Raw genomic sequence first — 26,466 nt, 5'->3', positions numbered from 1 at the left:
TTCTCTGTCGTTTGCACTGACACCGTAAAGAAGCAGCAGGTAAACATGTATAAGTGAGGGTCATTTATTTAAAAATGTGATCAGGGTGGTATTTGTCATGCTCTCAGTTTTCATTAGCTGTTGCAGGAGTCTGTTCAGATTGAGTCGTCGTCCAGTTTACACTACTAGATTAAACTCAGAGTCGGGTCGAAAAAATCAAACATGTTTGAGATGCTCCGACTGGTCTGAAACATGATCGGGAGGCAAAAAAATCTAAGTCTGCACACTAATCAATTCTCTTTCTAACTGTCGACTCAGACTGACCCAAAAATCTGCAGGCTAGAGCCAACTAGCACATACTCGGCCAGGCTGAGCATCGGGGCTAAAATTGGGGTAAAAGTCGTTTAGTGTAACCCTGGCTTTAGGGGAGTAGGAGCAAGAGGATGAGAACAAATGAAAGGACTAATGGCAGAGGAAAAAGACTGGTGGATTGTATTACCCTCCTCAAAGAAGGTGACAAAATCCTCTGGGATTTCCTCCACTTTCTCTCAGCCTTTCTTAGCTCTTGTTCATTGCTGCACAGGACACCTGTCAGCCATGGGGCAGGTGGGGAGGATCTTGCTGGGCTAAAGGAGAGAGGGCACAGAAGGATAATTGCAGATGAGAGTGAAGAAAGGAAAGTACCTGTAGCTGTGTCCAGGGAGAGAGAAGAATAGTAGTTAGGATAGTTGAAACAAGAGACGAGGGAGGAATGGAGGGAAGGTTGCACAGAGTAAAAGAAGAGCATGAAGGGGTGGTATGGACAGGAGGAACAGAGAGGGAGAGTGTGAAAGATAGAAAGTGATGATTAGAGCAGTGAAGAGGAGTTACTGTTACATACAGCGCTGGGGTAGGTCTGCTGAAGATCAGGTCCAGAATGTTGCCTGCTCTGTATCTCACTATCTGAGTATTTCTGTCACCTAATACTTTTTACTTTTACTCACTACGTTTTCAGAACAGTTTTGTTACTTTAGTTTTATCAATCTATTTATGTATCTATTTTATCTCTGTATCTATTTCTGTATGTTTAACCATGCAGTTGTATTCATGCTTGTAATGAAGTGCAAATCGGAATCCTACTGGATGTGAATGGGAGCGGCATGAACATGTGATTAACATGAACATGCCTGTAAGCCATGAAAGTAAGGCTCCACCAGTGAGCATGCAGGAAAAGGAAGAAAAATAAAAAGATGAAATCATGAATCCAAAGAAAACAAAAGCATTAAGCCTGCGCTGAATGCAAAGAATGCATCTGAAAAAACCTGCATCCATGGCCTTAACCAATGCCAGAGTGACTGGTTGGAAGAGTTAGAAGAATTCCACGGTGGGCTGGTAGTATTTTGGGCCAGTTACTGCAAGCTAATGAATAAATACATAAGCGCAAGAATGCTTAGACTGTAAATGATGAATCTAAGTGTATATCTGTAGTAATTCAGAGGTTAAACCAGTGACCCACATCTCAGGTGAGCCCTAGTTTGCTGACTGTAACTTAGATTCGTATAGTGGGTAGAGATTAAATAAAGCTGAAGATAACTTCATTTCCCATCCTGTTCCACCGTAAATGATGTAGCAGTTACATCCAGACAGCTGTAAGGGAGCTAGCAAGACTTTTTAAGGTGGAACAGGAAATTTGAATAAGAAGAACTTTAGCCCTGAGAGATGAGTGTGAATTTGTGAATCTAGCCAAAATATTATCCAATTTAGTACTGTCTGAACACAGCAGGCAGCTCTACAGTGTTAATGACATTTGCTTCAAGCCTTCAGTTCATTATCAGCATGCCACTTTTTTAATTTGAAGCTTTAGATGCTGTTAAAAGATTAACTGGTGATGTTTAAAAGTACATCTGTCCCTTAAAGTATGTCGTTGTCTAGCTGTCCAAAGCAGAAAATAAATATAAAAACTGTCGGCGTCGGCTTTCTGTAAATTTGATACTTAGAGAATGCTCTTTTACAACTAAAGCTGGCATGGGCTTTATAAAAATGTCAAAGCAAACATCTAATGTTACTTCAGTGCATTGAGTCATCACAGGTAAGACATAAATAGACTGTAAACGTGTTTCATGCCTGCCGTGGCAGTATGCTCATTAGGTTTAGGTTTTTAAGATTGCTGTGTTGTTTTCATCTTCGCACATAGTCTTTATTGGGTCTGCCCGCCGTGGCAGCTTTTTTTTAAGTTGTACATTTTTAACCTAGTAAACTTAATGAGGCTGAAGTTAGTTACTTATTCACACCTTTAAATTCATTTAGGCTGAGTTTTATAAGTTAGATTTCATGCTAATTTAAATGAAATGTAATTTACTATAATTTACTATTTATTTGTGTTTCTGTGGTTTACCATCCATTCTCTTAAAATAAAAATGTAACAATACTTTAGCCAACAAAAATTCTGCCTTCACATCACAAAAACATCCCTAGACAAATGCTTTTAATAAAGATTATATTTTTTTCTTGTATTCCTTGTATAGTAAATATTTAATTTTGTTTGGTTTTAGAAAAGCCCTTTAAGGCTTTAGTGCCCATGGGTTTTTTTAAGTTCTTCATTTTACAGTTATTTAAAAGTCAGAACCTACAAATTATTTTTTCTAGCCCCCATCTTCCTTTATTTTCCTGTGTGCACTATTGCTTGGGATAACAAGTTGGCAGTTATTTGTTAAGGATTAAATGAACATTTGGCCAGGCTAAAACCTGTGAGAGACAGGATCTTGATCTAGGATATGTAAATTTTCTGGCCTAGTGTGAATAATGCCATCAACATCCACCTGGAATTTCGGCTTCCTATTCATATACCTGTGTGCATTAATGCTCATCAATGCTTTACAAGGAAATGAGCATTACAAAAAGAAGTCCGGGTCCGAGCCCCCATGAGCAAGCCAGTGGCGACAGTGGCAAGGAAAAACTCCCTAGGAGAAACAGGAAGAAACCTTGAGAGGAACCAGGACTCAGAAGGGGAACCCATCCTCCTCTGGTCGACACCGGATAGTAAACATTGTTAGTATAAAGTATTATAGTACAAAAAACAGGGTAAAACCTGAAGGAAACAATTAATTTGAATAGTTCAGTTCATGCAGCAGAAGCAGCAGCATCAGTGGGGTCAGGTTGTGAGGGTGAGGTTTGCACGGTGAGCAGTGGCACCCGATCAAGGCAGCAGAGGCAGCAGCATCAGCAGCAGGATGTGACAACACCTGTTGTAAAAAGCGCTATATAAATAAACTTTACTTACTTACTTACTCAATGCGCAGCGATGCCGGTTATTTTAATGTATTAAATCAGCTTGGATCAGGCAAAACCAGGTTTGTCTTACAGTGGGAGATGGTTTTGTCTATCTGTGATATGTAGTTATTCTGGCCCAATGTGAATAATCTTATTCAATATCTACCAGGAATTTCAGCTTCCTTTACCTGTGGGCACCACTGCTCTGTGTGCCATGTTGCCCGTTATTTTTTAGTATTAAATTAGCTTGGGCCTGGCTAAAATCAGGATTTCCTTACAGTGGGAGGCTGGTTCTCTACATGTGATATGTAATTTCTCTGGCCTGACGTGAATAAGGATTTTCAGCTTCCTATTCATTTACCTGTGGGGACCACTGCTCTATGTGCCATGTTGCCAATTATTATGATGAAAAGTCATCTTGGGCCAGGCTAAAAACAGGTTTTTCTTACAGAATTAGACTTGTTCTCTATCTGTGATATGTAATTTATCTGGCCTAGTATGAATAATGCCTTCAACTTCCACCTGGAATTTCACTGTCCTACCTTCTGTTCAATGTGCCACTTTGTCAGTTATTTTATAAGTATTTAATGAGCTTCGGCCAGACTAAAACCAGGTTTTGCATACAGGGACAGAGCCATTCTCTTTTTGGAATCTGTTATTGGTTTTACCCCATGTGAATAAATCCCTCTGAAATTTCAGCTTCTTATCCATTTATTTCTTCACACGATTACTCATAGTGCAATACTGCCTGCTAATTCTTAAATCGGAAAATACTATTAAATCACTATTAAATCACATTTAATTTGAATTAGCTTGAAATCTAACTTAACTCTGCCTGAATTTTTTCTTTGGTCTTATACTTTAAACTACTTTCAATACAATTACAAAGTAGAAATGAATTAAAGAAACATCCTATATCTGCAGAAGTAAATGTCCCTTTCAGGCCTGAATTATGTTCCAATGATGGAAAAAACAGAAAAAAATGCTGTAATGCACTCAAAAACAAGACTCAGTAAAAAAAAATCAAATATAACATTTTATTGTTATGTTTTAAAATGTCTGTTGCAGTGGACAGTCGGTCTTATCAGTTGTAAAGCAAAGCTATAAAAAATATGAATTGCCTTTTTTTTTGGTTTGTTTTTCCTTTTTGGAACATAAACTACAAGTTTTATGCATGATGTCTATATATATATATAAATATATATATATATAGCCTTTCAACAAAGTCAAACCACCTTGGGAGCCACAACATTTAATGTCCAGTATGTGTTAATGTCGTAGTATGGGATAAAAATATAAACGAGAGCACAGATTTACTTTGCTCTACTTTAAGCTTCAGCTACAGCTGCTTTCCTCTCATCTCCGCCAGAAAACTTTTCTTCAAAACTAGAAGACTTTCTTGTAAAATGTCTCAGCATCTGGCTGTTTTACGAGGCTGAAGTCGCTTCTCATTCGCTTCTCGTTCTAATTTTCCCGTTTCACCTTAAATTCTGCCTTAGGTGCCGAATGTAACTGCTGCACCATTTAAGGTGGAACGGGAAAATTCGAAAGAGAGTCTCTCGTTGCAGATTTAACCAACCGCGCTGCTTATAAATGCAAATAAGTCCTCAGACAGTAGAAAGATAGAAATCCTGTATAGAGGAAAAAGATGCATCGAGATGCATCGATAATCGTTTTATAATCGCATCGCAGCCCTCTGAATCGTAATCGAATCAAATCGTGAGGTACCTAAAGATTCCCATATATATATATATATATATATATATATATATATATATATATATAACCCGGCTTTCTGATTTATTGCTTATGTTTTGTATCCAGGTTAAATGTATTGAAATATGTAGGGTGATGACTGCACTGCTGTCAGAAATAGCCTATAGCCTGCGGTAATGACATTGCAGGACATTAGCGCGTTGTGTGTGTGTAGAGTTTGAGGTGGGCTTGTCTGCATTATGTAACTCCCGGTCTGAAAAGATTTCCCACTCTGGCCCTGGCCTTACTTAAAGGAATTATTTTTTCTGGTGTTTAGTATAGACTGCTAAAATGAAATTCAACAGAGTACCTCTAACCCTCAATAAAAAGGTCCTGTTTAAAAAATTGAGTTAGAAATATTTTTTTAAGAAATACTTTTACCTTTGTACTTTAAGTACATACAGGAGCATGTACTTTTATAAGCATAATAGTATAACTTTAAAAGCATAACTTGAGTAAAAAAATGTTATTCATATGTCAACTTTTACTTGAGTACTTTTTAATATATAATATATACTATGTATGTATGTGTATGTATATACACACACTGTTGATTGTATATTGTTTTGAGTTGGGTCTTTTCCAGCTGTATTATTTTTCTTTTCCAGGTGTGTCTGATAGGAGACTGTGTCGGGGGCATCCTGGGGTTTGATGCACTCTGCAGCAGCAGTCAGACAGTATGTGAAAGCCAAAGCAGTAGTCGGCGTGGGAGTGTGGTGAGCGTTCAGGTGAGGCCAATCTGCTGGTATACCACTCTACTCAACCTGGTAACAATGAAATTACACCTATACAAAAATAGATGTTAATTACGATTTTGGCTTTTCTATAGCAAGTCTATAGTTTACAGTCTAATCTGGTCAGTCATGGTCCTATGGTGGTTTCTTTCCATTGATGGACAGGGTAGAGGGTGACTAGAATTATACAGCAACAGATGGGCTACAGACAGTATACATATATTTATATGGTAGGTGCACCTTATAAACTGGTCCATGAATGTAAATACAAGGTAATACAAGGTATTAGTAATAAACTAATAACAGGCAACACACTGTATATGTACATTCAAATAAGGAACATGAATTGTCCAGCACTGTTTAGTTTACAATGCTCTCTCTCTTTAATTTTTTTCCCCCACATCACCTGTATGCTGGCCATTCACCCTCAGGATCCAGATCTCCTGTCCCCTGGTATTATCATCAACTGCAGCCATGACACGTCTTCTTCTGGGCCGCTGTCCACCCTGGAGGGTAGCCGACAGCTTAGCCGCAGTAATATTGACATCCCCCACTCTGGTGGTCCTGATGACCCTAGAAGGCAGCTTCCCCGAAAGAGGAGTGACTCCTCTACCTATGAGATAGATACAATCAAGCAGCACCAAGCCTTTCTGTCCAGGTCTGTCTTTTTGACACTAAATATATACCATAATAACTGTTGTGTCGATATAGTGTTTCATCACGTTTCCATACAGCTCAAGTGTTCACATGGTTCAGATGAGTTGCAAAATTATGTAAATAAAAATGATGAAATTTTAATAGTTTCCCCAAGCTATCTACAGGTGAATTCCAGAGTGCCTCTACAATAATGACAGAAACTTTTTCAAGATGCAAAGCACCTTGGAGACTTGACTTGTAACTAAGTTACATAGTCATGTTTAGCAGACTGACAATTCATATAGATTTTGGACATTGAAACAAAGCAAACTGGCATAAGCTCTCCCAATACTGCATGCATGTTTGCAGTTACAAATTTCAATATGGGACAAAAATTTACAACCCTGTTTTCAAAACAAGCTGGGACCCTGTGCAAAATGTTTGGACCTGTCACCCACTGAAAACATACGGTGCTTTATGAAACATAAAATTATGACAAAGGAGACCCAGAACTGTTGTGCAGCTGAAATCCTATATCAAGCAATAATAGGTAAACATTTGACTTTCAAAACTACAGTTTTGCTGTTGTTCTCCTCAAAAAACACGTACAAAGTGTTCTTAAAGAGAAGAAGAGGTGATGCAACACAGTGGTAAACATGCCCCTGTCCCAACTTTTATAAAGCATGTTGCTGGCATCTAATTCAAAATGGGCATATATTTTTCAAAAACAGTGCAGTTAATTTAAACGATTTTCACATCTTTGCATTTGTACAACCTTCCAACTTTTTGGTAACAGGGTTGTATAACCTAAAGGAGTTCCATTGTTTAGTGTTACTTAATATGTGATTTTTAAGTTAATATAGGTGAGAGACAGCAATGACAGTAGGTGTAGTGGAAATATCTTAGTCTCTGACTCCAGACATGTATTTGAGCTGACACTTTCTTTAGTAGGCAAACAACGAAATCATAGCTGGATTTAAAGCAACCTTTAGGCATTTTAGACTTTACATGAGCTTTTAATTTTAAAGTCATGTCATACTGCTTAATGTTATCCACCTGGAAATATTTACGTGCCTTAGTTTACACACATTTGAATTAGTTCTGTAGTACTCAACTACCTGGTGGACTAAAACTACCATAAACACTTTAGGATGTACTGCTTCTCAGTTCACGTGGTTACGTGTGAGGAGGTGGCTTAGGCAGTTGGGAAGTGCTGTTTTACTATATGATGCCTTCTTTCATTTTACAGTGACATAATTAATGAAATACAGATTTCATAAAGTGCCACTTCTTCTTAACAACTACTGAGCTTATTAGACAAAAGAGAGATTTTAAAAATTAAAAATAGATTTTAAGGTCTGATGTGTTTTGTGTTCCCAGTTTGCACTCCAGTGTGCTAAGAAATGATCCAGGCTCTCGCAGATCCAGTAACAGTACAATGTTGGAGGGTGGTACGTTAGGGAAGTTTGATTTTGAAGTCGCAGACTTCTTCCTCTTTGGGTCCCCCTTGGGCTTGGTCCTTGCCCTTAGGAAGATTGTAATTCCTATGCTGGATGGTAAGAGCTATTTTTTGTATCAGCATCCTAAATATTACAGAAATTACAAGAGCCATCTAAATGTAATTATTGAAATTGTATCCTATCTCAAATGGTACTCATGTGAGAAGGTATTTCATAGACAACAATAGTCATTTGATTAAGTTAGATCCTTAGCATTATAGTAGTTGCTGTTGTTTCAGATAACAAGCTGGAATGCCAACTGAGGATTGTCCTACCTCAGCCCAAAGCAGTACTGTGCTTCACATATGTCTGTTGGCAAACATTGTGGTAAAAACAAGACTCTAAACCTTCAAACTGACAGCCTTGATTTGAAGGGTTTTTAGATAAGCTAGAAATCAAAGGAATGTTATGGATATGATTTCAGAACAAAGTTAAATAAAAGTAGTTCCAGAACAATGAAAAACTGCATGTACCAAGGATAATTATAGAAACTTTGTGAACCAAAGCAACCACTATGTAGTAACTGCATAAACTGCAACAAGTAGTTGATTAGATGTCAGACTCATAAAGTTTAGTTTATATAATAATTTTTTTTATTTTATTGTGTATTGTGAAAATGACTTTTTCACCAGTATCAGTTATATTTTTGCCATATTGACCACACTTGCTACCTACTGCAGTAGTGCTGAGAACTTCAGGAATTGTAAGGCTGTGTTCTCCTCTGATGCCCCCCAGTGGCTCAGCTGCGTCCTGCCTGTCAGCAAGTCTACAACCTTTTTCACCCGGCTGACCCATCTGCCTCGCGCTTGGAGCCCCTGCTAGAGAAGAAGTTCCACCTGCTCCCTCCCTTTAACGTGCCCCGCTACCAGCGCTTCCCCCTGGGGGATGGCAACTCTGCCCTGCTCGGTAAATGGATAGAAACCTCTCATAATGCTTGCTTTAGCATCTAAAAAAAATAGCTTTTTTCTGTGTGCTTGAAATGAGAGCCTAAAGGATCTTGTTAAAATGGCCAACTTGCTGAATGAAAAGATCCATATTTGGTATCAACAGAGGACATTAATCTAGCGTAGCATTACTGCTGTTTAACATGCTTAATACTGTATTTTTTGTACTACAACCAGGCCTTAATATCCTAATCTTAAATGCTTGCATTTATTTATTTATTTATTACAATTGTTTTCTGCTGAAGGCTTTGCTGGGCTGTAACATTACCTGTCAACATTATCGTCATGGTTGTTCCAGTTTATTTATAGACTTAATTGTTTTTGCCTTTGTTTCTCATGCCCCTGTTAAGTTGCCCTTCTGACTTTAACTGTCACACCCATAATTTGTGGATATTGTGGGTAACAGAAAAGTATTTTGAATGGAGTGCATTTGCCTCCCAAAACAAGCTTGAGCTTGCACAGCCACAGTTAAGTTATTGTCACAGTTACCCTTTGGTTAACAAATGCACCTAGCAATATGTTTTATTACATTTTATTATCTATTATATATTAACTTCAGTTCTGTTTGTTCCGCTGTTGTGACCTTAAACTAATAAATTGCAGTGTATTTAAGTGCAGTTTGTGCATTTTTAAAAATTCCTCTAGAACACACCAAACAATATCTGCATTTCAGTTCATACAATAGGGCAAAATTGGTTATTTGTTGAAAGTGTTGAATATTGGCCATATTTAGGGGCAGTTACTGCTATCTTACTTTTTAGCAAGCTGTTTAGCCTAATCTGCATTCTCCTGATAGGCAGCTTACTTATGTTGGCTCAGCAAGCTTCATAGAAATAAATACAGTTTTGCTTAACTTTATGAAATGAAATGCAAAAACTGACTGGTGCACTTTGAAGTAGAGATGACATGATGTTAAAGTCATCTCTACTTCAAATGTTAAAAGATGTTAAAATCTTGTGTATGGGCTAATCCAGTAGATACACATGGCATAATCAGATTAGATGATCAGATTCAGGAACAACAAAGGGGTGTTAAACCAGGATAGTGCCCATCCAATGAATCTCATTTCACTTGGAATAATGTGTTGACCGTTAAGATGTCAGAAGGAAGTCACTCAAAGGATTGTGTCAAGGGCAAGTTAACGGGGGGACTTGTAAAACAGGTTAATCAAACATGGCCTTGTTTTTTTTTTATGTCCTTGCTGCTTTATGATTTTTTGTCCATTCCTTGACTTCCCTTTTTTCTCCCTTTCCTTTGCCCTCCCACTCTCCTTTCACCAAACCTTGATCCCACTGTTTTTCCCTTGTCACCTTTGATTCTTTACCCTTTACCCTACTCAGTGGAGACAGTGCAAATTCACCCTCAGTTGCTGCTGGAGAGTTTGCAGCGCTGTCAGGAAGTGGTCAGTGAGACATGCATCTCCGTGCCTGTGCTCAACTGGCCTGAGAACACGTCCAGGGCCACATCCTCATCTCTCGACTGTGTGTAACTGAATTATCTTTAGTGGTTTGATAATTGAATTACAGCCAAGAATTACTAATGCACATATAGTCAATAGTGGTAGGCATTCAGTGTCACTAAAATGGAGCGTGGTTGATAATGCCACTACCCCACACATGGAATATTGGAAGCTCTGTTCCTTGTCCGGACAAGAAAACCACTAAATAATAATACTTACAACAAGACTCCTAATGTTAAATTCACCTACCATTATACATTGCACGGCGTAAGAGTGTCTAGTGAATACATAAATGTTTACAAAGTTTGTCATGTCTGATTTAGTTATGTCATGGCTATGTACAAGTAATTGACGATGAGCCTTCAGGTTTTGACCTGTCTACTGCTTATTGCACTTTGTGATAGGATTACAGTATCAAGTTTTAAAATGCAAAAAGTTATTAATTAATATAAATTAAAATACATGAAATTGGTTATTAATATTGGTATCAGCCAATAATTAAAATTCTGGGTTATCATAATGTCCTTAAAAATTCCTTATCGATGCATCCCTAATTTCTGTTGTTGAATTCATTTAATTTTGCTTGTTCTTGAGCTTTTTCAGTCTTACCCATACAGGAAAACACCAACTGAATTTACATGCTGAAAATGGGCTCAATTTTTCTGGCTCATTGGCTTTTCCAATTTTAGGACAGCTACAGTTTTTGTTGTGTAAAGTAGCTTACATTTTAGATATATTTATGACTAACATTAAGTTCTGTAATCTTGTTTCGTAATAAACAATGGTTGTTAGGTTGTAATGTAAAACAATAGCTCTGCTTTGCTATATTCAAAATGTAATTGTACAAGGAGTAAATGTATGCTCTTCTGCATAAGCTTGCCAAAATTAACTTCAACCTTTGTGTGTCTGACATCTGGTTATGTAAGCCATCGTGGCATTCATTTTCACATTTTCAGTGTTCGCAAAGTTCAGTTGCAAATCGAGACCATGCCAAGCCAGCTTTGCGCTGCCCCCAAATTTATGAAGATATTATCAAGACTAAGAATATTTATGAAGGACCCCTACCCTGAATTATTATATTCATGCATATATAAAAGGCAAGTCTGAAAAATCAGCCCATCTTCTCTGACATCTTTGATAAGTACGCTGGTAAACGTTACAGTTTACGTTTACATCATCTTGTGTACGGGTAATGTGATTCACATGGGTAATGTGTGCACCCACAATGATGTGTCTTCACCTACATGTCTTGCCTCTCTCTACCTGCATTTGTGCATGTGTGTGTTCATGTGTGAAGTCTAACCATGCTGGTTGCCATTGGTGAAATATTCAGGTTCAAAAAGTAACAGTTCTCCCTCATTGCCTGGACACCTCTGCTGTTGGCTTGGGCTAATTAGAGAAGCCAGGGAGTTTTACTTTCTGAACCACCTTTGCTGGTTGCTTTTGAGTAGCTGTACCTGTCACAAAGCTTGCTGTACTGATTTTATCTCACTTGCGATATTTAAACTAAGGTGTGCCAACATTTTATTCATATCAAATTGTCATTTTGGTCACAAAGTGGCTTGTAGCCATTAAGGTTTCTCATAAGTAATCACTTGTGTATAATTACATGGTTGTCATGCATTCTTAGAAAACCAGTAGGTGTTGTTTGTGTGCTACCTAACGTTCATTAGTATTTGACTTCATTCAATAGCAACTGCGTTTGGTGTAGCAGTATAAATTCAAATGTATCCTGTCTCCAAGAGAGCCATGAGAAGAATTCATTTTGCCTCATTCTTGAGTTGGCAGGACCTTATGTATCAGTACCGTATATATCTTTGAATGTAACTTTTTGCAACACATTATTTTAAGCTATTTCATGCTGTGTAGCTACAATCGTCTTGGTAAGTATTGGGTTGGAGAAATAAGAACATCAACTGAAGATTCAATGATTTATGTCATATTTGCAGTGATACTCTATTTTGAGTGGTCCTTTTTAGATGAAACAAACACCAGACTCTCAGTAACATGTTAAAAACATATGAGAGTAGGTTTTGGGTTGAGGTTAAGGTTAGGGTTAGGATTAAGGTCAGGGTTATATACAATGTAAGTAATGTATCAACAGTATCTACAAGATATTTACTTCAGTGTGTTCAGATGCTGCACTACTGCTACTTCACTGATATGTTGTTGATGAGTTACTGATAATCTGTTAAGAGTTTATTAATCATCCACAAAGGACCACTCCAAATAAAGTGTTACCATATTTGCTTTAGTTATGGGCCTTGTTCAGTATTACGTTTGTGTTTGTAAAATACATAAGTGAATTAGACATATGTAATGATTATAAAACAGTGCTTTTTTAAATCCAGACATTAAAAACACATTAAAAACCCTCTAAATAAGTGTTCAACAATAAGCATTTTATGTGTAGGTTAAACTGAAAACATACTTTGATTATTTGTTTTAAACTTCTGCCATTTCCAACTAAACATTAACCCCTTAAATGGCCAGGGAACCAGCGGGCTCAAAGTTTTATTACACAACATGACATATGTATGTGAATTTAAAACAGTGCTTTATTTTTTTTTAATCCACCTATTTAAAAGTAGAAATAAATAAAAAGTGCATTAAAAACCCTCCAAACCTTTGTTTTATGATCTATGTGTAGGTTAAACTGAAATATATATATTTTGTGAAAGTAGTCTTTACAAAGTGCACATATGTCAATTTGTAGGTTTACTTACTTCAGGAATAGCATCATTTACCACAGTACCCTCATTTGGCTCACAAACTTATTACAATGCCAAATTCGCCATGCATTCTATCCTGTCCACCTCATTATCATGTGTATGTGTATGTGTGTTTGTGTGTTTCCGAAGTCTCTGAAGATGTGTGTCTAATGGGCTCTCCTTGTTTCGGCTCACTAGCGGATGTTGTTCAGTCTCATGGTGGTGTCTTCATGGACAGTTCGTACCCCTCCTCCCCCATAACCGCCCCCCAGTGTCGGGGCCCAGTGCGGCGAGCCAGTGAGGTCAGCATTGCCAGCCAGGTCTCAGGGATGGCAGACAGTTACACTGCCTCCAACATAGCCAACAGTAAGTGTGCCCTAACCATGCCCTGTTTGCATTCTCTCTCTGTCTGTCTCTCTCTCTTTCTCTCTCTCTCTCTCTCTCTCTCTCTCACACACACACACACATGTGCAATCATATAAACCCCTTGTCTTTCACACATGCCCTTTACAACACACGCATTTCCTCCAAGCAGTTCAACAAGTTAGATTGAACAGAACATACATAGAAGCATTTGAGAAAGTAAAGGAGGAACCTAAGGTTTAATTCTGTGTTTTATGTTCATTGTCTTGTTTAATGCAAATGCACAACAAAATGCATGCAGTCCATGCAAAAAGTCACTGCATTTTATTCCATCAAACTGGCCTAGCTTGTTCTTTTTAAGTGTCAAAAACATGTTAAAACAATTTATACAAATTTATATTTTAATCTTTCTGATGAGAGATAAGTTGGTAAATAGGTTGGATAGGTATATTTCAAATTTATTTTAATCTTTTTTTTTGAAGAAATCAAAATTCCTGAGTTCAAGTTGTCTAATGTCTTTTGTCATAGCAAACACAAGCCAAGTTAATAAAACAAAAAAATCCAGCCTTTTGGCCCAACTCGCCTTGACGTCCCAAAAGTTCTTCCCAAGAAGCCCTTCTCCCAAATCACATAGAAAAGAAAAGAGTGTCTTCTTGCCAGCACCAGACCTAGATCCAGATGCTGAGGCAAGTCCATGTTCTCCGTTGGGTTTTCAGCGAACCAACACAGCTTCCTTGGATTTTGCCATGTGTGATCTGGTTTCTATGGACTCACAGCCAGACATTGACGAAGGTATTCAACACTGGACCACAGCCACCACTGGCCCTCATCTTCTGTCCTCCACCTGGCAATCTAACAAATCTCTCTTTTATCTCCAAACCTTCATGATCATTGTATAGGGCAAGCCAAAGTGGAAACAGAATTACTGTTTATGCACCTACTGCACAGTTAGGTTCACAAATCTTTGGACATGCTATTTTTATTGTCTACCACAGCAAGATCCAAAATGAGTGAACAATGTAGGAATTACAGCCATTTCATTCTCATATTCATTACTTTATTTCAACTCCAATATGTTGTGGTAGACAGCTAAAGTAACAGTAACTTTGTCGAGGTACAAATACTCATGGATCTGACTGTAAATAGTTTATCCATGAAGAAGAGTTTGTCCTTGAAGAGGTCTTGCTGCTAAGCCATTATGTGAAGCTGTTGTGAGACCAAAGCCTTTTCATATTGTCCTTTGTCAAGATTGTTACATATATCATACAGGTATCATAGTTTGTGCTATTTCTGTGATGGTCCTAGAGAACAGTGGTCATGAAGGGCATGTCAAGGAGATAATTTAAACAGCCCTGAAAAGGAGCTCCTGACATCACCAGAACTCACCTAAACTCTTATCCTGAAACTTTGCTAATACATCTGGGGTTTTCCACAGCTGTTTTCTTGCTGCCTTCTCAATTCCTTCTTTCTCTTGGGTTCCAAATTATAAATAATTATATCAAATGAAAATTTGTGAAAATGGGCGTTTAGCCACTGTTGTCAAGATTATTTACTTAAATTACTCTTCGGTAGTTTGAAACACCAGGGTGCCCTTTGTCTGGTAAATCTGTTTTCTTATCCTGTGTGACATATATTTTGGCTGCTTAATAATGTGTATTAATCCAATGCCTTTTAACTAATCAAACTGTCACAAATTATAATTCAGAATCTGAAGAAAGATGCTTTAATTGACCTATTTCATACACATAGCACTGTGGGCACTTAAATTCAGATACTTCAACAACATTTTTTTATACCAGTACCAGTGTGACAGTCTCAACAGTTTTATCATTTTTTAAAATTATTTCTTAGACAACTTTTTACAGCATTTGAATAATTTAGATTTAAAAACATCATGATACAACTGAAAAAGTCTACTTGTTTTCACAGGACTTGCTGGTTGTGTTCAAACTCGCTCCCTATTTAAGAAATAGTGCATTATGTAGTGTGTCTGCCATTCTGTAGTATTTGAATTCAAGTGAACCATTCCGAATACAGTGCCAGTCATTCTTAGGACATAAAAATCCTGAAATTTGAAGTTAGAAAATAAGATAGAAGCTAGAAGTTAGAAGCTTAATCCATAATTCTCTAATTCAACACTTATGTATTTTATTTGTTTGCAAATGTGAAATGGGTCCATATTACTAACTTTTCATTTAGTGTTTTTGCTTTGTGTTTGTCTTTGTAAGATACAGCCATGATACTGTAACAGCAACAGCTGTATTTTGAAGTTTATCATAGCATGTAAATTGTCTATGATTATGCTTAATTTATTGTTCATTAAGCCTCGCTGACCATTCAACAATGAACAATCAGTCCTGATCCAAGCCTGACTTGTTTGTACCCTTTTAATAGTTGCTGCCCGTTGGTGGGGCACCAAGCGTCTGGACTTTGCACTCTACTGCCCTGATGCACTGACAGCCTTCCCCACTGTGGCATTGCCCCATCTTTTCCATGCCTCATACTGGGAGTCCACAGACGTTGTGTCCTTCTTGTTGAGACAGGTAAGATCAAACTGCGGTTGAATAGAACATAGGGCAGTGTTCAGTCAAGCGTAAGATAATAATAATGTACTGTATCTAGGACACATATATCTGTGTAGAACTTGTAGAACTCTGAGAATGAAACCCTTAACTAACATTGTTCATTTCGAGCAATATGCACTATATTCTTATGCTACATGCTATGCACTTTCCAATCTACAGTTTGGATTTTTGCAAGGTAGGATTGTTTCAAATTGAACAATAATGTTTTGTAGTAAACAGAAATGACAGATTACCTTGCTGTATCTCACATCTAAGTTAGCAGGTTGCTAATGTTAGCAAGTTTTTCAACTGTTTGAAGCCATCATTGATCATTGCTGAGAGGAACAATATAGACTCTGTAAATGCAGTCTGCAAGTTTACCTACAAGACTTCAACATCCTATACAAAAATACTGTATCTTTTTGTTTAATTCTTCCTAATTTCCTTAGTCATGATTTGTTGTTAAGACTATTGAAAGCTTAATGTTTTACTGTTTTGGGCCTGTGCCATTTGTTTTGCACAGAAGTTTAGTTATACACCATTGTATTACCATATGGATTGTGTGTGAGAAATGTAGTAGATTGTAATTGCACATTTATCTAACACAGATATACACACACCCTTTTTTCTCTGGTATTTTCACCCTAGGTCATGAGGCATGACAGTTCCAGTATTTTGGAGCTGGATGGCAGAGAGGTGTCAGAGTTTACACCTTCGAAGCCACGTGAGAAATGGCTGAGGAAGAGAACTCATGTTAAGATACGAGTGAGTAGCTCAGAAGAAAGTGATGTAAACTCAAAAATAGGTTTGCTGTTTCAGTTTTTTAATGGGGCTACAGTTGAAATGGGTCATTACAATAGCAAAGGTAATTCCTCTACCAATATCTTTCCTAGATTCTGTGAAGGGAAAGGTTTTTGTCAGGAAGACTTCTTTGGCAGTAAACGGAGTTAGTCTAGGCATTTCAATTGTTTCAATTTCCAAATTTCACCACTGTTAATTGGGTTTGTCATCTGTATAACAGAATTTTATTGATATTCTTGTTTGATTACAGAATATGACAGCCAATCACAGAGTAAATGATGCAGTATTCACAGAAGATGCTCCGAAGGTTGTGACAGGGCGTTTTATGTACGGACCACTTGATATGGTGACCTTGGCTGGTGAGAAGGTAAGATGTTGAACAAGTGAATGCCAAATAGTAAAGCTTTGTTTACCCTGCCCAGCTGGCAAACTTCCCAATTGTGCACACACAGCCCAAGACAAGTAGTAGACTCTCTGTATATTTTTATTTAAACGTATAAGTGAAAGATCAACTACAGGAGTTTTGCATTGTCAGTCATTTGCCATTGGCAGTGTACAACTATAAAAATTGTCATTGAGCAATTGTGCCAAAAGACAGCAGTCATTCTGTAGTTATTCAGGCATTTTCTAAAGCCTTACACTTGCTTTCAGGCATTATTGATGGCTTTCAGCATTAGATGATTTAAAGATTTAGGGTCAATCAGGATGGAGAACTGACAATAATAAGTGCAAAATTAGTTTTTTCATTGAATTATTAGGTTTTTCTCCGAAGGATTTGTTTAACATTCCTGTTGCAGCAAGGCTGAATAGCTTGTGTTTGTTTATGTGTACGTGTAGGTGGATGTACATATTATGACCCAGCCACCTTCAGGGGAATGGGAATATCTTTGTACAGAGGTAACCAACAGCAGTGGCCGCATCTCTTACACAATTCCAGAACAAGAGGGCAAACTACTTGGTGTTGGCGTCTACCCAGTTAAGATGGTAGTCAGGTAAGATGGTCTTTTAAGATCATAAACTTACAAGCGATTGATAATTAGACTCTACTAAAAACAGTTCTGGGATTCCAGACTTGCATCATTTGCTTGTCATGTAAATTAAAAAGTCATGTGATTTTAAACTATTTTTTTTATTAATAATTTTGGGATTAGTTTACAGGTTTACACTGGATTATGTGACAAATAATCAAAGTTATAAAGATACCTTTATTTAAGTAAACACTTCAAAAAATATTTAACATTAATTTTATCTGTTTACCTGAGAAAGAATGTATTCTCTTTTACAGCAACCCCTGGGGAAAGAATTGTGGGGTAACTAGTGGAGTTGGGGGTGCAAGGAATTGCAACACCCCTGAAGCAGTTTTGGGCTAATTAGTCTTCTTTAGGGCCTGACCAGTATGAAAGTATTGTGACAGATACTGATTTTTTAAGAAGTTAAAAATTCCAGTAGCTGATAATATCAGCTAATATGATACTATTTTTACATTTTACTTTTATTTCGCTGTACTTCTATATAATAAAAAATATATGTTTATGCTACAGTAGTTGTAGGTAAATAGTACTTTCCTAACATATATGTGTCCACTCTCAAATTCTTTAAAGGAAACAGCAGAAACTCACAGTCTTTAATAACAAAAATATTGCAATATTTTTATTATTTGGGACTATAAGTCAATTCTTTGTGGTTTTGTTTCTGATAATAACCTCTTCTGTTTCTTGTTTTTCATTTTCATTATTTCATTGCCCTATCAAGAGTTTAAATCTTAGTAATTCTGCTGCCAAAAAGTCAGTCATTATCAGAAATTATTTTCTTCTGATCCTGGTAAAATGCAAGATATCACTTGTGGATAATATTATAAGCCAATCCAGTCTTCATTTGTAATCCTACCCTTTTTCAAAGATGTACCATTGCTGTGTGATTTGTAAGCATAACTGGTAATGAATGAAACCCAAAGATTTGTGGGTATTTTTAAAGATTGCCAGATTCTAGATGCAAACTACAAACCTGTAGAGTCCCTCAGTCAAAGACACATTATTTGCTAATATAACAACATTGTTAAACCTGTACTTCAGTGTGGCTTTTGCCATCAGGGGACATAATCGGTGTCATGAGCTGTAAATTTGTATTGTAGTTAAACAGAGATAAACAGAAAGTAAACGGGTCTTAAATGAGCTTATCTACTCCAGTTGTATCCATCCAGCCTGAGAAGAATCTAATACACTGTAGAGTCTATTACAGAAAATGAATTCAGGGCACCTGCATATGGTGATAGAGGCTTCAGAAATAGCAGCATCTTGTTCCAGTAGGCTAATGGTTTGCTCTAATTTCAGAAAAAGGCTTTATGTTTGAATGGAGGTTCACTGCAAGGCTTAATGGAAGAGAAGGGTTTGATTTTTGTTTTTTTGGGTTTGCTCCTGTGGTTTTTGTGGTTGGATTGGTTGTGGTTAACTGAACTGTTTAAGCTAGGGCTGTAGAATTCATCACATTTTATTGTCATTGTGATTCAAGTTTTCATGGTAAACATATCTGCTGGGATGAAGGTATGTGCACAGTACTAGTGTGACAAAATAGTATTGGAAGGAATATAGCAGTAGGTGCCATTAGAGCAATTACGAGTCCAGTTTCAGGTTGTGTACTTGCTGCACATCCAGTCAGACACACACTGAAATTTTACATTTAAATCATAAGATATTATTTCTCATATCCATATCACACAGCCCTACATGGTCAGACAAAAAGGTACTGTACAGGTATATTTTTGTTCATCAAGGTAATCATTAAATCATTAATGTAAGTGTACTCTCAAAAGTACAAAAATGTCCAACTATGTACCTTAAATTAATTTTTCTTAGGGGGAAGGTACATGTGTATACTTTTTCATTACTTAATGTTTTAAAATGAAAAAATAAAGACTCAAGACAGGATGTATGGAGTCAGTACAACTTAAAATATAACTTTTAATAGAACGTGGTATGTATTCCCTAGCTAAAGGTACTGAAGACATACCTGTAGGGGACCACCCCAGTGACAGCTTAGTACCCTTTTTTTCTAAAAGTGTATTTAAGCTGTTGATTGGCTTCTGTGTTAGCCCCTAATTTTTATTTCCAAAAATAGTAGTTGCATGAGTATTTAGACAATGACTGTTCTGTTAGTTGATGCCTATAGTCTGGCTCTTTTTGATTTGTGGTGATATAGAGGACAGATCATCAACTGTCATTTAGAACTATTTTCATTCGCAATATAATTTCTTATGATATTTACACATAGCATAGCAGGCAAATAGACATTCTGTCCTCTCTGTTCTGGAGTTTCTGAATGAATACTTTTGACAGTTTTAACAGTAGACTAGGTTGAAATACCTGTATCGCATTCTGATTTGATCTATTCTTTTTTAACAGAGGTGACCATACCTTTGCTGATAGTTATCTGACAGTGCTCCCTCCTGGCACTGAATTTGTGGTGTTCAGCATAGATGGCTCTTTCGCTGCTAGCGTGTCCATCATGGGTAGTGATCCTAAAGTCCGGGCAGGTGCAGTGGATGTGGTCAGGTAAGGCAGAAGACAGGCATACACACTAATTATTGTGCAACTGCAAGTAGTGCTTGTTCATAGAAATACTCAAAGACTGTAAACTGTTGAAGATTTAGTCATGCACAGGTTGTGCTTGTACTCTGTACCCATATGCAAATGAGGCAAAGCAGCATGAATGGAAGAGCTACAAAACAATTGAGCACCAGAAAGAAGTGTCTCACAGCCTTAAGGTTATATTTTAGTTTACAGAAACACTGTACTGATTGCATGAGGTTTATTCTATGGCATCAGACAGTAAAGTACGTAGCATGTGAGTAAAACTTCTGCAGGGCAGCCATCTTTTTAAAGACTGAAATAAGTGCATGTAACCATTGAAAATAATCTAAAATAATTTGGCAGGGCATATAGAAACACACTGCTATGTATACCATATGTTTCTTAAAATTTCAGCACCCGTAACATCTCATGTTCCTGTTGAATCCTGCAGGTGTATCTACATGTTATAACTGAATAGTATGTCCCTGGCCCTTCATTTACACACGTATCTCCTATTTCCTTTTTACATTGTGTTTATTGTCTTGGCCTATCCTTTCTCCTTCTCTTGTTCCTGTTTGTAGACACTGGCAGGACCTGGGTTATCTGATCATTTACGTGACAGGTCGACCAGACATGCAGAAGCAGCGAGTGGTGGCTTGGCTGTCCCAGCACAACTTCCCTCACGGCATTGTATCTTTCTGCGATGGCCTCGTCCACGACCCACTTAGACACAAGGCTAACTTCCTTAAGTCACTCATCACTGAGGTGTGTATGTGTTGTAGGGCTCGACCGATATTAATTTTGTCACTGATACTGATTTTAGGGATCAAAAGATTCTGATAACCAATAATGGCAGCTAACGTAGTTTTAGAATGGCAGAAGTACTCCAACACTGCCATTAACACGTTCGCCATTAATTTGGAAACCTAAGTTGAAGTAGATAAGCTGGAGTAGATATTTGTCCGAGTATATGTGAATGAAAATATTTGAGCATAACTGGTGTTTAGTTTTGTGAAAAAATATGTTTCGTTTAGCCCTACTTTTGTGTCTACAGGCTCACATGAAAGCTTGTGCAGGTTATGGTTCCACCAAAGATATTTCTGTATACACCTCCATCGGCCTGTCTCCCTCCCATATCTACATTGTTGGTCGACCCTCCAAGAAGATGCAGCATCAGTGTCAGGTACTCTTAATAGGCATTGCGAATGCTTTGCATTTGTAAAAAAATGTAAAATGTGACGTAAAATGTGATGTTCGATATAGCTGTTGGATGTCATGATGACTATGCGAGAAGCGATAAATTATTATTAAAAAAGTGACTTTGACTGGATGTGATGCAAGTCAGTTTTTTTTGGATGTATAAAAAGAAATCTAACTAATCTCTTCTTTTGAGGAAATAGCAAAATACAAAACTATAAAAGCACATTTACAAATGCAAAATAAAAAGAAATTAAGGACTTAGGTCAGAACTGCAAACAGATCTTTTGTGCACCCAAAGGCTGAGAAACAGTGAGCATTACCTCAACAGCTTTTTCTATAAAGGCTACAAAAACAAATTATTTGAGGATTTTTCCATTGCAAGTAATTATCATTGGGTTTACATCCTTTGAGTATCTGTGTGGTTCTGAAAGGGGCATGAAATATTATGATAATAAATGTAACGATAAAAAATACAATTTATCGTACAACCCTACTTGGCATCATGTGGTTTGCATTTCAAAAGGACACTAATTGTAAATGAACAATAGTAAGTATGCATGCCATGCACTGGCAGTTGCCAGATAACATTATAGGGTAACAAACAGAGTACACAACCATTAAATAGTTTTGCAACGTTTTTAGTAATATAAAACATGTATGAAATAATTATAATGTGATGCTAGCACTGTTCAAATTCAAGATTTCAAGTTATTACTACGATGTTAGAAATATTGGATATGTCCAGCATGATGAACAATGCAATAGGTGATTCTAAAGTGACTGAAAGCTATATAATATCAAGAGTGAACTTACAGTAAAAATAATATTCAGCCTCCTATTTCAAAAGTGGTAATCAAATCTCAGTGGAGATGTTGACAAAATATTTCATAAATATATTACAATATATGGTGTAATAACTTCTAACATCTCCTGAAATACTTGAAATGTTTTTTAAAAACATCTTAAAATGACCTTGGTGTTTAGTTTCTAATATTTAAATCTACACTGTACAAGTTATTTGTCATTACCAAAAATTTGTAAAATGACAAGTGATTCTAAACTTTTGACCTTTGACTATTGTGACGTTCTAGCTATAGCAGGAATCAAGATACAGTAACAGCACAGTGTAACATAAATGTTAGATATATTTTCTTGGAAACAGACAGAGTTCTGTTCTTCTTTACTTCCAGTTCATAACAGACGGCTATGCAGCCCACCTCTCTCAGCTCGAGTACACACAACGCTCTCGTCCAGCCAAAGCCAGCAGTGCACGCATGGTTCTACGCAAGGCCAGTTTTGGCCTGGGAGCCAATACAGATTTCCTGCGCAAGCGCAACCACGTCCTACGCAGCATGTCCTCACAGCCAGCACCCAGCTCACCCACCAGCATCCACGTGAAGCCAGAGCGCACTCAGAGCCAGTCAGATGGTGAGCGAATGCACACGGAACGGCCAGAGCGCGGCCAGGCCCAGCGCAGTATGAGCCTGGCAGCCGGCTGCTGGGGGCGCAGCAGCACCTCCAAGCTAGAGTCACGCCCTTTCCACCCCAAAAGCTAGAGAAGAGTGACAAATGGGGTGCTGGAAGGAGCTGGGAAAGAAAGGAATGGAGTGATAAAGATACAGAAAGTGGACAGAGAGAATAATATTGGACATTGGGCATAACATTTAGAAGAGAGATGCTCAGTTTAAGGACAACAAATATTGAGTTTTGACCTACATTATATTACTCCACTGTTTTTCAGAATAATCTCTATTTGCCATATATGTGTTGAGGAAGGAACAGACAAAAAAGCAGTTCTGGTTACTTTGGCTTTCCTTAAGGTTTTCTGGCATCCATGTCAGAGCCTGTGAAATCTCTCACACTATTACACTGGTAACAACTTAATTTAAAAATTCTGTGGATTCATGAAAGTATTCTACAAAAATATGTTTTGCATAAACATTGACTGACAGAATTAAGCAGCTTCCTAATAGCTTCTTTTAGAAGTTTATTCTGGGAATAGCATTCAGATTACCATCTATTGTAACTGACCATATGCTAATAGAGATTAGATTGAAAACTGAAAAATGCTTAAGTATTTTTTTTAGAATTGCCAACAGTGACTTATGACACAAGAGAAGTGAACCGAGCTGTCAAAGTTCAAAAGTGGCAAATGAACAACAGTAGAACCCTATGGTGCTACAAAAAAAATACATTAACTAAATCCACCATGAACAGAGACAGCATTTATGCAGTCCACTGGACTATAATGGTCAAATGGACTCTCATTTCAGCTGAGGAGTTCAAAAATGAGGACACATGGAGACCTGGTTACTTTCCTTAGAGTGTCTCATATTCACAATGCACTGTAAAACTATGGTCATGTTTTTAAAAGTATCATTATGTTCAGCCCCAAGATTCATTGCTTTGTCCCCCTACTTTGACTTCTGAACAAATTTTTGTCTGAACATGGTTTTATCCACCTTCTCTACTTAATGTGTACTGATTTCTGTAAACTGTTCTTTATCAAGTATGTAAGACTGTTGACTGTGCCTGTATGTGTGTGTGTGAGAAAGAGAAAGAGACAGGGGTAAGAAAGAATTTTGGGATTAATGTTTCTTTAGATTAGTGGTTGACTATTTTAGCTTCAAACAATCAGTTTTACCATGTAAAGCTGCTGTTCTGTTGTAGATTGTCCTGTATGGGAGATCATTTGACAATGTGAGTAAATATGCACAATAAGACTCATACTTTGACTGTATAATTATGAAGTGGTATATGTACATTGATGTACAAAGTAGTCAACATTGGTATCATATCTATCTTTTGGGCCATATCCAGTTATAAGATTATGATGTTTTATGATTATGATTGTTTTTAAAAAGGATTTACTTGACAGTTTTTTGCTTCTTTGTTCAAGAGAGTAATTTGTTTTTGCTGTTCTATGTAGTCAATCTATTCCCAATACATATTTATATGCAATTATTAGTGAATACTAACAGATTCTATTTATCTTTCATCGGGTAGAGTATTTTTGATGTTGCTTTGATCTTTCATGCCATAGAAGTGCACTAGTGTCATCAAAGGCTTGAGCAAATTTTTTTTCAGTTATCACAAGCTCTTTTAGAACTTTTCCTTGGTTGCACATGAAGCATTGGATGTGCTTTGATGTTACACTAAATATGGTGAGAAGTTTGTATAGTATAACTTTGTAAGTTCATAAATAATAAAAATGGTCAATATTGTGTAGATACTGTAAAAACTGTAAATGTATTCAGTGTTGGATTTGGACAGAGTGAGGGTCTATGTCATTTTTAAAAATATGATCATATGGAGGTTTATGATGCTGAAATAATGTAGATGTGAATTCATAAATATTACTGTACCAATCAAGTATTGGACTAATACAGAGATTGGGAGCTGAGGGCTGGAGTCCAGCACAGTTAGGTGATTTCCCTGTGCTAACACCCCTGTTTGTACTAAACCTGATAATTAACTGCTACGTTGAATCAGGTTGAGCAAAGAAATCACCACACTGTACAGGAATTCAGCCGTCTAGCACTCCTAGTCTAACAGATGGACTAAGGAATGTTTACTGTTTTGCTCAGTAATTACCAGATGTGCCAATAACTGCACAGAGACAACAACTTTGCTTGACATCTATTTGTAATCTGTTTTCTTGGGATCAGTCAATCAATTCATAGTAACAACTGATTAAATTGATCAAATGCTCATTTTCCTCACAACGATTTAAGGTTTTATTTAAAAATTTACTCTGCATTTACAGTAATTTAGTTATGTAATGAGCCAAGACTGTCTTTTCTTCCCTGAGCCTTCTTTTCTTTTGCCCAATTTCTGTGAATATAAAAAGTCTATTGTAAATAAAGCACATCTGTTTCAGGATCTAGTTGTGTCAGAGCAGGTATAACTCACAGTCTTAAAACCAAAGTGCCTCTTTCCCCCAAATTCCATTACATAATTATGTATCTCTTGGGCACAAAGACAAAGTATTAGTTTATTTAATTATTGTCTGATGACTTTCACGTGATTTTTTAAAAAATGACTGAAATGTTCAAAAATTACTCTAAAAATAAATTTTATGTCTCAGTGACCAATTTTCAATACTGTGTTTTATTGGCACAAAACAATGCACAAGAGGGACAAGCTTCTGATGTGTACATGACATTGATGGTACATTTGTAAATAAAACAAGTCCACTGACATTTGGCATATATCTGATGTTTTGTTTTGAACTAACAGTTTGCATTTACCCTTGCAGTATCTCAGAATATAATTTGGTTCCTGGAAACAGTTTTGCTACTGATACTCATATGGCTATCTACACAAACAATTCAGTGCATCATGAAATGCGACTGCGATTGAATTCTATTTGCTTATTTTGGTACCATGCAAATCTGACTGTAGGTCATGAGTGTATTATTAAAAATATGAAATTATATAAGAACTGTTTTGTGCACTGAAAGTTTTTTGAAGACATTGCATTTCACTTTTTTATTTATATGTATTTGAGAAATACTATATACTTTTTTCCTACATCCTTTAAACATAGCATGTGCCCTTTACATTGTGTATAAATTACATGAACGGACCCATAAATATGCTCTAAAATAGTTTGGAATGAAATCTCTTTACATTGACTTGCATTAAAAGTAAAAAAAAGTTTTGCCATCTTCTGTAAGGTTGTCATGTTGGAGATGATGTTTTTATTTTATTTTATTTTTTTTCATACAACGACCATGATCTTAATTAAGTATACCTCCTTGTATCTACACTCACTGTCCATTTAATCAGCTCCACTTAGCATATAGGGGCACTTTGTAGTTCTACAATTACAGTCCATCTTTTTCTTTACATATTTTATTAGACCTTTTTTTTACCGTGTTCTTCAATGGTCAGGACACCACTGCTTATAAATATAAGAAAATCACTGTGCTTAGTACTACTTTTGAATGCGCAAATACAAAACTTGTTACACCTTACAACATCCAATCAAAACACAAGGTGAA

General features: G+C 36.9%; 1 protein-coding gene across 3 annotated transcripts in view; it reads left to right on the top strand.

Moving 5' to 3' along the window:
• Nucleotides 1-25,904, top strand: part of LOC118827213 (membrane-associated phosphatidylinositol transfer protein 2-like) — a 91,157-nt gene extending 65,253 nt beyond the window's left edge. For 2 of the 3 annotated variants that reach the window (XM_036598497.1, XM_036598496.1), the window contains exons 13-26: nt 5,592-5,711; nt 6,149-6,375; nt 7,734-7,909; nt 8,588-8,758; nt 13,165-13,332; nt 13,858-14,121; nt 15,724-15,872; nt 16,542-16,658; nt 16,945-17,061; nt 17,532-17,686; nt 20,093-20,242; nt 20,842-21,025; nt 21,315-21,443; nt 22,651-25,904. In XM_036598497.1, the coding sequence (XP_036454390.1) occupies nt 5,592-5,711; nt 6,149-6,375; nt 7,734-7,909; nt 8,588-8,758; nt 13,165-13,332; nt 13,858-14,121; nt 15,724-15,872; nt 16,542-16,658; nt 16,945-17,061; nt 17,532-17,686; nt 20,093-20,242; nt 20,842-21,025; nt 21,315-21,443; nt 22,651-23,016 (2,493 nt within the window). In that variant the 3' untranslated portion in view covers nt 23,017-25,904. Of the gene's footprint in view, nt 1-5,591; nt 5,712-6,148; nt 6,376-7,733; nt 7,910-8,587; nt 8,759-10,136; nt 10,278-13,164; nt 13,333-13,857; nt 14,122-15,723; nt 15,873-16,541; nt 16,659-16,944; nt 17,062-17,531; nt 17,687-20,092; nt 20,243-20,841; nt 21,026-21,314; nt 21,444-22,650 lie in introns of all 3 variants that reach the window. The other variant, XM_036598498.1, reaches the window with a different exon arrangement.
• The last annotated feature ends 562 nt before the right edge of the window (nt 25,905-26,466 follow it).

Source organism: Colossoma macropomum, unplaced genomic scaffold (assembly GCF_904425465.1).
Source record: "Colossoma macropomum unplaced genomic scaffold, Colossoma_macropomum, whole genome shotgun sequence".
NCBI lineage: Eukaryota > Metazoa > Chordata > Actinopteri > Characiformes > Serrasalmidae > Colossoma > Colossoma macropomum.
The sequence above is the reverse complement of the archived record's forward strand: the minus strand, read 5'-3'. Positions and strand labels throughout refer to the sequence as shown.